The 13,572-nt window shown below is 68.1% G+C and overlaps 1 protein-coding gene across 1 annotated transcript in view; it reads left to right on the top strand.

The window, feature by feature from the left end:
- LOC119090043 (disco-interacting protein 2 homolog B) overlaps positions 1 to 12,740 on the top strand; it is a gene marked incomplete at its 3' end in the record, with an annotated part of 13,933 nt that extends 1,193 nt beyond the window's left edge. The window contains exons 2-6 of the mRNA XM_037212838.1: positions 128 to 168; positions 7,733 to 7,804; positions 10,691 to 10,744; positions 11,949 to 12,032; positions 12,631 to 12,740. Coding sequence (XP_037068733.1) covers positions 128 to 168; positions 7,733 to 7,804; positions 10,691 to 10,744; positions 11,949 to 12,032; positions 12,631 to 12,740 — 361 coding nt within the window. The remainder of the gene's footprint in view (positions 1 to 127; positions 169 to 7,732; positions 7,805 to 10,690; positions 10,745 to 11,948; positions 12,033 to 12,630) is intronic.
- Positions 12,741 to 13,572: the final 832 nt, after the last annotated feature.

The raw sequence follows: 13,572 nt of genomic DNA, 5'->3' as shown, positions 1-13,572 counted from the left end.
CGCCGACTGCCGGCGTGTGTGTCTGTGAGTGCGTGTGTGAGAGAGGCGCACGCGGACGATGCGCGGCTGACGCCGTGCCGCGGTCATGAGCGCCGGCCTGCGCACGGCCCAGGTGATCGACCTGGAGGGAGCTGAACCAGTGGTTGGCGCAGCTGGAGGACGGCTCAGGTGGGTCCGCGCGCCGGGTGGCGGCACCCGGCTCCGTCGCTGGCTGTCGGCGCTCTAGCCCTGCGGTGAGGGTGGGGCATGGGTCAGCTGGACATGCCGTCTGTTCTGGCCGCCGTCCCGGCGTTCCTGCGTTGGCTCCCGTCGCCCGCCGTGCTCTCCCGCGCGCTCTCGTCCTCTCCCTCGTCTCCCCTTCCTCTCTTCGTCCACCCGCCTTGTGGGGATTTAAAAGACGCCGAGACACTTGATACGTCCGACTCGCATTAAGTGGCGGGCGGCCGGCTGGCGGCTGCCCTTGGACGAGTGGCTTTCTATGGAGCTGGACTGTCGCCCCTCAAAGCCGGCTCTAATCCGCACGTGAGCCGGACATAATGAGTGCGGTCGGAAGGAAAGTGCCTGCTCTCCATTGGCTCGCTGTCCCGTGGGCTCATGTCTGCGCCCAGTGGGACGGGGGGGGGGGGGACGGCTCGTCATGACCTGGTCGAGCTGGGCAGGGCGTGCCCCGGGGCGGTCCAACCAGCCGCGCCGGCTCCGCGCCACTCCTTTTTACGGTCGGCGGCGTTCGACGCGGCGTTTTTGCCGCCGCGCCGGCGCCTGGCCGCGATCGGGTGGCGACACCGGAAGGCGCCGGAGCCGCCGCCTCCTCCCTCGCCTCCCCCGCCGTCGCCGGTGGTCAGGGCCCGCTCACATGTGCGTCGTCAGGGGACGGCCCGGTGGGTAACCAGGTGGCGGGCCTCCCCGACCGATGGGTAGACGGGAGGGAGGCGGCCGCAGCAGCTGTGCGTTGCCACGGGCTGTTTGTTCCAAGTGGGCCGCTAGGGGTGCGCGCCGAGCGTAGAGACCGCCGCGGACGGGGACGGCGGTTCGATCGAGTGAGCGGAGGATGAAGCGTGCTGGGAACGGAGCATGAGACCCAGGCAAACGCGGGGACAGCTGGGGACGGGGGCCAGAGATTCAGGACAGCACTGGGGCCAGCTGGACCAGGGCATCGATTAATTCAGAAGAGCAAGGAACAAGGTTCTTGGGGCGCCGGTAGTGTGGTTAACGCGTCTGCGTTAACCTTCGCGCGTCTGGGAACCAGAGGCACGGGGTTCGATTCCCCGCGGGTGCCGGCCCTTCCTGCCAGGGGTGAGAGGCAGGGCGACGCCATATAGCCTCAGCAGCTGATGCGCCATAAAGCCCCAATGCCATAACATGGCACATGAGAACAGTGCTTCGGGTGTAAGACCAGCAGGGGACGGAGCATCAGATCACAACAGCACCGGACCAGCTGGTATCAGAGCCTCGTCCGCCCCGGGTGCTGGAGACAGTAGCTTCGGCTGACTCGTAGCAGCTGGTTGCGGAGCCCCCCGTCGCCTCGGCCGCACCTTATGATAATGACGGGGGGCGGGTCGTGTATTTTTATCGGCCGACGATCAATGTTGACCGGCCTCCGTTAGCGTCGACGCCGTGCAGCGGCTGACTCCGCTGGTGCCAGTCCAACGCAAAATGTTTTGACGGCCGATGTGGGAATGAAACTTTGAAAGGATTCTTGAAGTGTTTGAGAACCCTGGGATGTTGACCTGTGCTTGGGCGTCGTGGATTGCGCCGCCTGCGCCGCGGAAACGAACGGGACCGACCGATCGACCCCCTTTCGTCTTGCAGGGCGCCTCGCCTCGGGTGACCCATTGTCGTTCTCACAGACTGCGGCTTGCTCACCGACCTCGAGCGCGTGATAGTGTGTGAGGCGGCCTCCGGGCTCAGACCGTTGCAAAACTCGCCATCCGGACGGCGGCGTTCTCAGGAGCGAAGTGACCGTCGGTCGACGGGAAGCCAGTCCATGGCGATGAGCAGGCGGGTGGCGTTGAAGTTCGCTCGTCGGCCGTCACCAGCGACACCGGCTGGTCTCGGCCGGTGCCGGTCCTGTCCCTCTGCGGCCCCGCGGAGCTCCGGCTGGCGGCCGCCGTGGGTGACGTGATCAGGCCTGGTCTGAGGCACCGGGGAATGGTTACCGCGCCACCACTGCTGCCGCCGCCGCCGCCGCCGCCGCCAGCCAGGCCACGGAGCGCCGTGCCGGTGGAGCGGGCCACCCCGCTGACCCGCCGCCCGCTTCGGGCTCGGCGCGGGCTGCGACCTGCTGACCGGCGACGCCGTCACCGGCTGCCGCATCGGTCGTCCGCGCCGGACCCGCTGCGGTCATGCGCCGCCGGATCAGTGAAAGCGGGAGGAAGGAGACGCCCGCCGAATAGGCAGAACCCGTTTCTGAGTCGGATGAGCAGGCCGCGAGGCGTCGGGGGAGGAAAGTTTGTCGGTCGGGGTGACGCATGCCCCGCTCAGGGTCGCTGCTGACGGTCCCTCCTGGGGACAGGGCACGTGTCGGCGCTCCTCGTTCAGCGCCGCTGCTGGCCCGTAGTGGAGGGGGTGGGTGGCGGTCAGGCACGTGTCGGTGCTCCTCGCTCAGCGCCGCTCCAGGCCCGTAGTGGAGGGGGTGGGAGGCGGTCAGGCACGTGTTGGCGCTCCTCGTTCAGCGCCGCTGCTGGCCGGTAGTGGAGGGGGGGGGTGGCGGTCAGGCACGTGTCGGTTCTCCTCGCTCAGCGCCGCTCCCGGCCCGTGGTGGAGGGGGTGGAAGGCGGTCAGGCACGTGTCGGCGCTCCTCGCTCAGCGCCGCTCCTGGGGGTGGTGGAGGGGGTGGGAGGCGTTCAGGACGTGTCGGTGCTCCTCGCTCAGCGCCGCTCCCGTCCGTGGTGGAGGGGGTGGGAGGCTCAGGCACGTGTCGCACCCGTGGAGAGATCTGCGCACCCGTGGGGGAGGGCGGGAGGCGGTTCGAGCCACGTGCCGTGCCTATGGAGAGGTCGGCCGCGCCCGCGGGGGAGGGCGGGAGGCGGTTCGAGGCACCTGTCGCGCCGGGGGAGAGTTCGGCCAGGTGGCGCGTGCGGTGCCCCCCCCCCCCCGCGCCTGGCCGCTCGCTGTCCTCTCCCCTGACCCGGGGCGCCGCCCTGCCGAGGACACCGATCAGGCACGCGCCAAAGCGGACGATGGCTGCGTAGATAATGCGCATTGTGCGCCCGTTAAGGACATGTGGGTACCTCATCGCTGTCCGGAGCCTTGAACTGATCACTGTGATTTATACCGGCCACGCTGCTCCCCGCGAGCTATCGAGCAATGGTCGGTATGGTCGTCAGGTATGCGGCGAGCCGGTCGGGAGACGCGGTCGGCGACGACTCCCGGCGATGAGGCTGCTTCAAAGACGGATGGATTGTGTTAGACGGCGGTGACTTCAGGCTGGTGATTCTGGGAGCTCCTGGGATAACGTTACGCGAAGGCGATGACGTCGCTTGAGTCTGAGAGATAGTCGCGCAGTTGCCGCAGACGGTCAGCGCGGGGGTGGGGGGGCGGCCACAGACCCGCCGGCACCGGAGACGCCACCCTAGGAGGCCGCGGCGCGCGCGCCGCCGCGATGTCAGGTCGGTGCCCCGCGGCCGCCGCCGCCGGCAGCCGGACGGAGGCGATAAGGCCGCGGCGGCTCGCTGTGAGCGGACGCCGCGCGCGGGCGGCGCGCGGGCGAAACAAGAGCTGAAGGCATCGGGACCCGGCTGGGGCCGACGGCTCATGCGGCGCCGCTGCCCGGGTTGTGGCGCCTGCACTGAGGGACGGCACGCTCTCGCCCCCAGCCGTTGCCGCCGTCCCTGAAATTCCGCGAGGCCGTGACAATGCCCGGGCCCCAGGCGGTGCTGCTTCGCTGAGAACGTGTTGTGTTCAGAGGCGTGCAGCGCTGCCGTGCATACCAGGCCTGTGGCCGACCTTCGCGCCCGCTGCCCGCTTCCGGTGGGTCCAGCACGTGGTCGCCACATGGACGAGCTGTCGCGTTGTTCCGAGGGCTAAATCATCGTTCCCCCTCGCCGCTCGCGCTGATGTTGTGTACAACCGTGGGTGCGCTGTGCCTTCTCCCCCCCCCTCCCCCCCCCCCCCCCCCCCACCTGTGTGCGTCGCCACCGCTCGGTGCTCGCCACCCTCCCGCCGACGGTCCATCGTTGGCCGACGTCCGCCGCTGCTGACTGCGCGCACAGCGGGACGGGGTCACGGAGGAGGCGCGCCCGCCGCCGTCTGACAGAGGACGTCCCCTGTGTCCGTCGGCAGGGAGATCGGCTCAGGTTCGGGACGCGTCCGCGCCGGGTCGCGCTCACCGCCGGCCGCCGAGTCGGCGCGGATGCGTGCGGAGGGGGCTGACGCCCCTGGGTGGCTGGCGGCCGGGGAGCTCGACTGGCCGGGCTGGGGAGGCGGGCCGGCGGACCGGCGGCCGCTGACGGCCGGACGCCGTCCAAATGGCCGCCGCATCGGCTGGCGCGTTAATTGACGCGGCCGCGTGGCCTGGTTGGCAGCGTCGCCGGCCGGTCTCGGGTGATCTGCCGCCGTGCCGGCACGCCGCCGCGCCGCGCCGCGCCGCGCCTCACGAGCCGGCACGGCTGGCGCAGCGGCGGGGTGGCCGCAGCGACGGCACGGTCAGCCGGTCCGCTCGAGGAGCTGGGCGCGCGGAGCGGGCGGCAGCGCCGAGCCGGGGTAGTCCTTGTTTGCAGAGCTGCAGTGGCGCTGAGCGGTGTTCGTGCTGTCAGTGGTCGGAGGAGTCCTGTTTACCGGGCTGTGTGGCAGCACGTGGGTGGGTCCGTACTTGGTCGGCGGGCTTTGCAGATCGTGTTGGACTGCGGATTATGCTGGTCGCTGGCTATGATCGCCAGCGATGGACCTTATCGTCAAGCGCTCCGGGGCATGTACAGCTGTAAGCGCGCGGGTCCGGCCGGCCGGTTATCTCGTAGCCCGTGTCACTGTACCGCGGGGTTATCCGACACGGCATCAAACCAGCTGATTCAGGTCAGCTCAGCATGACGGATCGACCAAGCGTGATCAGTATCACACCCGGTAAGCAAAACGCCGCGAAGGAGAAAGCGGTCATCAGCTGGGATGAACCGGAGCTCGTTGACATGGCTGCCCGGCCGGCGCGCAGCTGGCGCACATCAGAACGGGTGTCCCTGCGGTGCGTTACTGACCCACTGGCGGCCGCACGCGCACCTCCGGTGCCAAGATCAGATTTCACAGATAGCGCCAGAGTGTGACCGCAGCTCCTTTCACCCTGCGTGCGGTCGCGGCGCTTCTGGTGACGACGCATGCAAAGTTCGGTGGCGCGCGTCTGGATATTGTGCAAGCTGTCGCGCTGCGGTCGTTCGGTACTGGGGAAGGTCGTGATTGCAGAGCTTGGCTGCGTGCTGGCGTGTGTGCGTGCGGCCCGTCCGTTCGCGAGCCCGGCGTGCGCGCCGCGCCCGCCTGGAGCCGCCGCCGCGGGGAGCACCGGCTCAGCTGAGCGAGGGAGCGGCGGCCGCTGTTTGTGTTGTGTTCGCGTGCGGCGGCAGCTGGCGGGGCGGCCTTCGTCTGCCGCGCCGGCCCACACCCTCCGCCCGGCCGTAAATATTTGGCGGCGGTGACTGCCCGCCTGCCGACGCACGGCGCCCGGCCCGTCTCCGCGTCCGCCGCTGGTCGTTCCTCGCCGCCGCTGGTGCCGCCCGCGGCGCGGGCTTGCCTACCCGCTCCAGTACTGACCTGGCGCATTCGACCGCCGGGCGCCCCCCCCCCCCCCTCGCCTCCCGCTGCCGCGGCCGCCCTTGCTGAACCCGCCCCGTGAGTGGACGAGAGGCAAGCGGCCGGTACGACCGGGCCGGCGCCCGCTGCGGCCGCTGCGGTCGGTGTTCGGCCACGCCCCGGGAACGCCGCCGAGACCCGGCCTCTCAGTCGCACGACGCGGGCTGTCGGCGGGCCGGGCGTCCGAGCTCGGCTCGCTGAGGGTGCGCCACAGCGCCCAGCGCTAACTGGCCCTGATTGGGGCGGACGAGACGCACCGCAGGCCCTTACAGCCCCGCCGGCCTGACGGGAGGGGGGGGGGGGGGGCGGACGTTGCCGCTGGGGAGGGTAGCATGCGGATCCGCTCGGCAGCCAGGACACGTGCGGCGACCGGCTGGAACGCCGCTGACGAGGCCGGCGCCGCGGCGAGGTCGGCACCGTGGCCCGGCCCGCTGTTGGCCGTCGGTCGCAGGGCGGGCGGGTGTTCAGGGCGACCTGCCGCAGTGCCCGAGGCCAGAGCTGCGCCGGTGTCCACTGTCGTTCGGGCCGCTGATCACGGCGCTGCAGGTGGTGCCTGGTGCCGGCGTCCAGACTCGCTGACGTCGCCGACGGCGGCGGGTTTCCAAACGGGCGGCGGCCGGCGGTGTGTTACACAAGCGCCGGTCGCCGCGACTGGGGGACCGGCGGGGCCGCGCGGTGCCCACGTGTCCAGGCGGCGACGCCGCTCACCTGGGCCGCCGCGCCCCTCCGGCCCGGCCTGACCCGACCTGACCTGACCCGGCCCGACCTAACCTGACCTGACCTGACCTGACCTGACCCGACCCGACCCGGCCCTGGCCGCGGGAGCGCCGCCGCCGCCTAATCTCGGCCGCGATGGATGGTGTTTGGTGGACGGGAGACGGATCGCCGCCGCTGCCAGGCGGGCCGCTCCGCGCCGGCTATCTGTCTCCGGCTGGAAATGTGAGGCGTGACGGGCCGACATGGAAACACCAGCGGTCGGGCCGCTGCGCGCGCGCCGCCGCCGAAACATGGGCAGCGCGAGCGCAGGAGGATCGGCCGGTGGCGCGCGGAGCGGGCGGAGGCGCGCAGATTGGACGGTTCTCGTGAACGCCGCGGCGGTGCGCAGTGTGGCGCGTGACGTGCATGCGCATCAGCACGGAGGCGTGCGGTTAGAGATGCGTCACCGTCTCTGAGGCCGCTCAACATTTGGTTGGAGGTCTGCCCATCCACTACCCGGGGCCTCTCCCCTCGCCCCCCCCCCTCTCTCGGGCGATTGGAGACATCCTGTGGGCGCTGAACGGCGCGTGGTCGAGAGTTCACTTTGTTCTTCCGAGAGGCATGTGGCCGGTGTGCTCTTTGTCCGTGATGTGCAGAAAGCTATCTTTGTTCGCGAGGTGCAGTAAGGTATCTCTTTCTTTGTCCGTGAGATGTTGGAAGCTATCTTTGTGAATCGTTATGTAATCGGTTTTTCACGCCGCGTTTTGCTCCGCTCGTAGTAATAGTATTTGCCTGCGAATTCACGCGATGTAAGAATGGAGGGAGCAGGCTTTTCGGAGATGGTGAACATGCTTGGTCCTTATGAGGTTGGTTTTTGGTTCATTGTCTGGTTCCAGGCGGGATGTTCAGAACTCCACTGCCTCCCCTCAAGATTCCATGTTTGATGAACTCCTCAAAGTATTCGTCATGACCCATCAAACAGACATGCCACACCGCTGATGGTTTAAATGATCAACTCGTCCAGGTCATCTAAACAAAATTGACTTTGGAACAGAGTTACCGAGCACATTCTGGGTCAGGATTTCGACTGGAAATAACGACGTAACAGTACAAGGTAAAACTACCGTTGGTTATTGTCGGATGCATTCATCTTTGGTTTCCAGCAACGCAGTCCGAAAAAAGCGAGCAGCCGCCACATGCCAGCGAGGTGCTGCCCAGGTAATGGCCGGCGTGCCGTTGGGTGACGCGGTCTGTTTTGTTTCAGGCGACATCACACAGAAGGGCTACGAGAAGAAGCGGAGCAAGCTGCTGGCGCCGTACCTGCCCGGCCAGTCGGGTAGGCAAACTCACTGTTCTCCAGCTGAGCAGGGACGGCAGCGAACTACAACCACTGCCGCGTGCAAATGGCGGCCCTGGTGGCCTCGCCCCCCGCCCCCCCCCCCCCTCGTAACCACAGGAACGACCGGAGCATCAGCGTCAGGGAGCCACGGGCGTGCACTTTGAGACCGACGTTGCCGTGAAGTATGGGTTGACCGCGTGCGATGCGTATTAATCGCCCACTGTGCGCTGATGTTTGTCGGCCTCCTGGTCTGGTGCCGTTTCAGCGGGGCCCAGACCACGCCCCTGCTCGCCGCGCGCTGCGCGGGACACCCGCCCGGCGGCGTGTGTGGCGCGTACCGCGGCCGCCGCCCCGCCGCTCTGTGTCGTGAGTCGGCGCGCGCGTGTGGCCAGTGTCCCTAGCGCCGGGTCTGCAGCGCGCGACGCGCGGGATGATTGACGCGCCCGCTTCTTGTCGGCGTTGGCGGCGCGCCGCGTGCGCGTCGCCGGTCTGTTCGCGACGCCGGCTCCAGGGGCACACGGACCGGCGCGGTCTGATGGATGGCCTTGGTGATAGGTGGTGTTGTTGAGCCGGCGCAATCGGGCGGGGAGACGACGCCCGGCTAAGCCAGTTCCACCTCCGCCGGCAAGCTTTTCTGCAACCGCCGGGAGGATCGCAGCAGTAGGTGGTGCAAAGCAGCTCCCATCATTTTTCCTGCGCCCCGCGCGCGCGACAAATCGGGTTTGGGGCGCTGTCACGCAGGCGACGGTGGAGCCGGCCCCTCTCCTCCCTCCCACGCTCCCCCTGGCCCAGTGACCGTCCTCGGGAGTGGACCGTCGCCGCCCCGCTGTGCCCCCCCCCCCTCCCCCTCCCTCCCCTCTTCACCCCCGATCACGGGTGCGATGTGCGCGCCGCGTAAACAAAGGCGCTCAGCGCGGCGGCGGCGCGGCGGGTTGAACGGCCGCGCCGTGACGTCATGTGACGTCAGCAGCGCCGCTGACGCCGCGGCCGCGCCTGCCGGCTTCCGTCCGCCCGCCGGGCTGGCCCCCCTCATGTGGCGGGCGCCGGCGGCGGCAGATCCTCGCGCTGCAGACGATGGAGACGCGCGGTCCGTGCGGGCCGCGGCGGCGGCAGACGGGCCACCCCGGGACTGAACGCGATCAATTTTGGCCGCATTTGACGGGCGATGCCGCGTGACGGAGTTATCACGCAAACGGCGGTCTGCTATCAGTCGCAAATCAGATTTTCATCAATCACGGTACCGATTGAAGTCAATCACGCATTAGTTCCGAGCTATCACAGCGAAATGGTTCGACGCTTCGCTGTCGGCAATCAGAGTTGGGCTGCAGCGTATGAACGGCGCGCTGCAAATGGCATTGACCCGTGACCCCGCCGGCTGCGATTGGCGGACGCTGAGCGAGCTGCCTGACTAAGCGCCGGACCTTGCTGAACGAGAGTTAACAGGAATGCTGGTGTGACCACGTTCGGTGTGTTGGGCCATGGTGATGTTTATTTGACGCGGCATTCGGTCGCCTAGGCCACCGGAGGCGTAAGATCTCATGCGGATCGTCGCGGATGGCACAGAAAGGCGGCGGTAGTCGGATTCGAACACACACCCTCGCGATTGCGAATCAAGCGCTCTAGCGCTGAGCGAGGATGTGCAGTGCGCACTGGAGCTCGCTGACGGTTACTCCGCTGATCGTGCTCCGTCGAATATGACCGTGAGCTGTCCCCCGAGTCCTCTTTGATGGATCGTTCACCGAACAGAAGGCCGTATCTGTCTGCGGCCAGCCGCTCACGTTGTGCGTTGACCCTGGTAATACTCCCACGTTATCATTGTGTGAATGACATCGTACCTGAAGCGTGGTGCGCGTCCGGACAAATGGGCGACGCGAGCGCGCACGTGACGTCACTCACGCACCGCCGCACGCACTGGCAGCGGCGGCCGCGCGCTCACGCCCACGGCACGCGCCGTCAGGGCAGGGCCATTGTCACGTGCCGGGATCAGCCGAGCTCCACCTCGTCCGGGTGCCAGTCTCTGGCCTGCGCTCGTTAACCGGCGGGCCGCGCTGCGAGCGCGGGTGAGGCGGCGGCCGGGCCGTCGCCACTCGGCGCGGCCGGCGGCCGTCGGCCGTCGTGTCGACACCGGCTCGACCTCGGCCCCGACGGACACTCCCACGTCCCCGGCCGCCGCCGCCCGCCGCCGCCCGCCACCCCGGGCTGGGCCCAGCGGCCGCAGGTCAGCGGCGGCCGCGGGCGGCGGCGGCGCTCGCGCACCGATAACAGCGGCTGGGTCGCCGGCCGAACAGCTTGCTGGTGGTGTTGCTCGCGACTCGCACCAGTCACCCGTTCCGTCGCTGGACACCAGACTTGCAGAGGGCGCAGTGGCGGGGTCGCCGCTTCATTGAAATTTTGGTCATTAGACCTGAGCGATTTGAGTCTCGCCTTTTGCCAAAATTTAACTGAGCGGTTTCGCAGCGACCGGCGTGGGAGTTTGCAGTGCTGTGACAAAGGCAGCTATATGCGGCGGAAAAACGTAACTTATTGTCATTATGATGGTGTTTGTTTTGATTGTTTTGTATACTTAACGATTGTTGTTATTCGTGGCGGCAAGGGCCGCGCGTGGTTAGCGGCGGTGACGCGAGTTCGTGTGAAGTGGAGCGGACCCGTGAGTGAGCACGGTGCTGTCGGTCGACGCCCCGCGCTGTGAAGGTGAGCGGGCCCGTATGTGAGCACGGCGTCGCCGGTCGACGACTCACGCTCGTCCGCTGGTGGGCTGGCAACCCAGCCTGTTGCGGTCGGCGGCGGGGAGGGGAGGGTCAGGGTGTGCCGCGCGCTGTGACTGCTGGCCCCGTCGGCTGCGGCCGGCGCCGCCTAACCGAGCCGTGTGGCGCCTCCCGACAGAGAGTCCGCCGGTGCCGCTGCCGCGCCAGAGCCGCCAGCACAAGTCGTCATCAGGTGGGCGGCGGCGTGTGCCTGTGTCTGTCGTCCGTGTGTCCGTGTCGGCTCGGCGCGGCGCAGCTGGGGCTGCAGCCTGTCGCCCGCTCGCCCGCCCGCCTGCCCGCCGCCCGCCGCCCGCCCGCCCGCACGCCCGGCCCGCTGGCCGCCGGTGCCTCCTGCTGATGCACGGCTGTGTCACCGGCGCGGCTTTCACCGCTCGCTCGGCGTCATCGTCACGGCGCCAGCGGGCGCCGCCGGTGGTAACGCGGCCGCCGCACGCGCTCGCAGTGCCGCCGGCGGCGCCCGGGCCCCATTGTTGTGCCTGCCGCCTCTGTTTCGGTTCCGCCGGCGCGTCGTCTGGTTTTGTTTGCGGTGGCGCTCGCCATTGTGCCGGTTGTTTGGTTGCGCCGTTTGTCGCCAGTTCGTGCTAGTGGTTCGGTTTTTGGCCGGCGGGTCGGGAGCCGCCGCGCCGTAGCTGCTCTGCACGGCTGCAGTGCGCTGCATGTTTTTGCCCTCGGTTCGGAGCGGGTTGCGTGGCGGCCGCAGTGCGGCGGGCCCGTCGGCGCCGCGCCGGCTCCGACCGGCCGCTCTCACGGCTGGCGCGCGCCTCCCACGGCTCGCTTCCGACGGCCGCGGGCGCGTCCCCACGTCGTCGTCGCGCGCCTCATCTCCGATTTTGTCCGGCACCAGTGTCCCGCTTTCCCGATGTGCCGGCCGCTGCTCTGGCCGACCGGCGGCCAGTCCGTACTCGCCTGCGTCTCGTGACGGGTGGTGTGGTCGTGCCCCCTCCCTTGCCGACCTCCGCGGAGTCGGTGGTCCGACGTTACGTGAAGCCAGGGCGTCAGTGATTGAGGGGTGAAGGCTTAAGGGCGTCCGTGTAGTGCGAGATCCGGGTGTGAGTCCGTCCTCAGCAATCTCCGTCGAGCCCGAACTCCATCATGGCGCGACGACGCCAATAATCCAAACAGTCGCATGCGCCGATAAATAATCCCGCCACCCGGTGTGACATGTGTAGCCGCGCCGCCGCCGGCGCCCGCCTGAACCCTGCCCGCTGACGGCAGCGCCTGATCTCATGCTGCGCCCGGAATGCGGTGACATTGACTTTTGCACGCATTGCATGGTATGGAGCAGCTGCCGGCTGCAGGGCTGCGCGCGGGCGGCCGCAGTGGGCCGCCGCCGCCGCCGTCGCTGCCGCCCGGCTGACCGCCGCCCCGTGCCGCAGGTGAGGGCGCCGCCAGTCCCAGCAGCCGGGCCCGCCGGCGCGCGCAGCGTCGCGTCACAAGGAATGAATCTCGCTACCACTCAGGTGAGGCGCGCGCCGGTGGTGGGCGGTGGCGCGCCGGCAGCCGCCGCCGCCCGGGCCGGGCTCCGTCAGCCGCCGGCGCGGCCCGGCCCGGTCGGGCGACCCCGTCGGCGCCGCGGCCGGTGCAGACGCCCGGAGCGGCGGCGCGCTGCGTCACAGCGGGCTACGCTGGCTGCCGGCGCCCGCACCGATCGGCGCTGGTGCTGGCCGCTATTGGTGATGCTCGACGCGTGGTGGCGGCGGTGATTTGTGATTCTAAATAGTTCCGGTCACGTGCAGAGGGAGGAAGCCGTGTTGTTGCCCGTGATGGTGTTGATGGTGCATGTTGTTGTTTCGGTGTTGACGGTGATACCATTCGTGTTGTTGACATTGACATTGTGGTTGACAGCAGCCTTCACTGTTCTATCAGCCACGTTGTCAGCGCCTATGATGACGGTATCTTTTCTGAGCTGGTGCTGGCGTGGGTGATAATATGCCAGCGTAATTGCGCTGATACGATGGAAGCGCTGATGACGGGATGATGCAATGAGACGAGCCGCCGCCGTCCATAACACACTGAGGCCGGGCGCGGCACTGACGGCGGTGCGGTGTGGCGCGGCAGAGGTGCGGCAGGAGGCAGTGCAGCAGGCCATCGCCGCCATGCAGAGCCGGCCCAAGCAGCTGCCCATGCCGTCCAAGCGGCAGTCGGTGATGGCGCGCAGTCCGGAGGCGGAGCGACGCCGGCGCCGCGACTCGGACAACGGTGAGTGGCGGCCGCTCGGGCCGAGCGTCGGCGCCGGCTCCCCGCGGGCGGCGCGCTGCTGTGCGCGGGTCCCTCGACTCAGGGTCGTACTCGCTGATCCCCTGTGATGCACGTTGCTGCTTCCAGTCCGAGAGTGCGTCTGTCGGTAAGCTTCGGTGTCTGTGTGGCGGGTGGCGGTGGTTCGCATTGCTGGTCGGTGGTTTGCAGTTGTGCCCGGGGACCAGTCATGTGCTCCGAGGCGGGTCACAAGCTGTGCCTTGCTCAACACCGGGGACCAGTCATGTGCTCCGAGGCGGGTCACAAGCTGTGCCTTGCTCAGCACCGGGGACCAGTCATGTGTTCCGAGGCGGGTCACAAGCTGTGCCTTGCTCAGCACCGGGGACCAGTCATGTGCTCCGAGGTGGGTCACAAGCTGTGCCTTGCTCAGCACCGGGGACCAGTCATGTGTTCCGAGGCGGGTCACAAGCTGTGCCTTGCTCAACAGGGCTGGCGGGTTTTTGCTCCCAGTCCGAATCATTTTGCGTGTAGTTATTGATAAATGTGGGAAGTGATTACCTTAATGGCCAGCTTAGGAAAATGAGGGCTGACTTCTCATGCAAATGAAATGGTAAAGTGACCCATTGTTAACGCCGAGCCGGACGTACCAAAGGCGGCCGCCTCCCTGTATAGCAGCGTCAGCCTCTGCCTGTGTCTGTCTGTCCGTCTGTCTGTCTGTCTGTCTGTCTGTGTGTATGCGGTATGCCATATTGGCCGTGCGAGCGGTGCCGGCGGCGGCCGCCGCGGCCGCGGGCGCCAGTGATG

Source organism: Pollicipes pollicipes, unplaced genomic scaffold, assembly GCF_011947565.3.
Source record: "Pollicipes pollicipes isolate AB1234 unplaced genomic scaffold, Ppol_2.1 Scaffold_3087;HRSCAF=3621_pilon_pilon_pilon, whole genome shotgun sequence".
In the NCBI taxonomy this organism is placed as follows: domain Eukaryota; kingdom Metazoa; phylum Arthropoda; class Thecostraca; order Pollicipedomorpha; family Pollicipedidae; genus Pollicipes; species Pollicipes pollicipes.
This window is presented reverse-complemented; position numbering and strand designations above follow the sequence as displayed.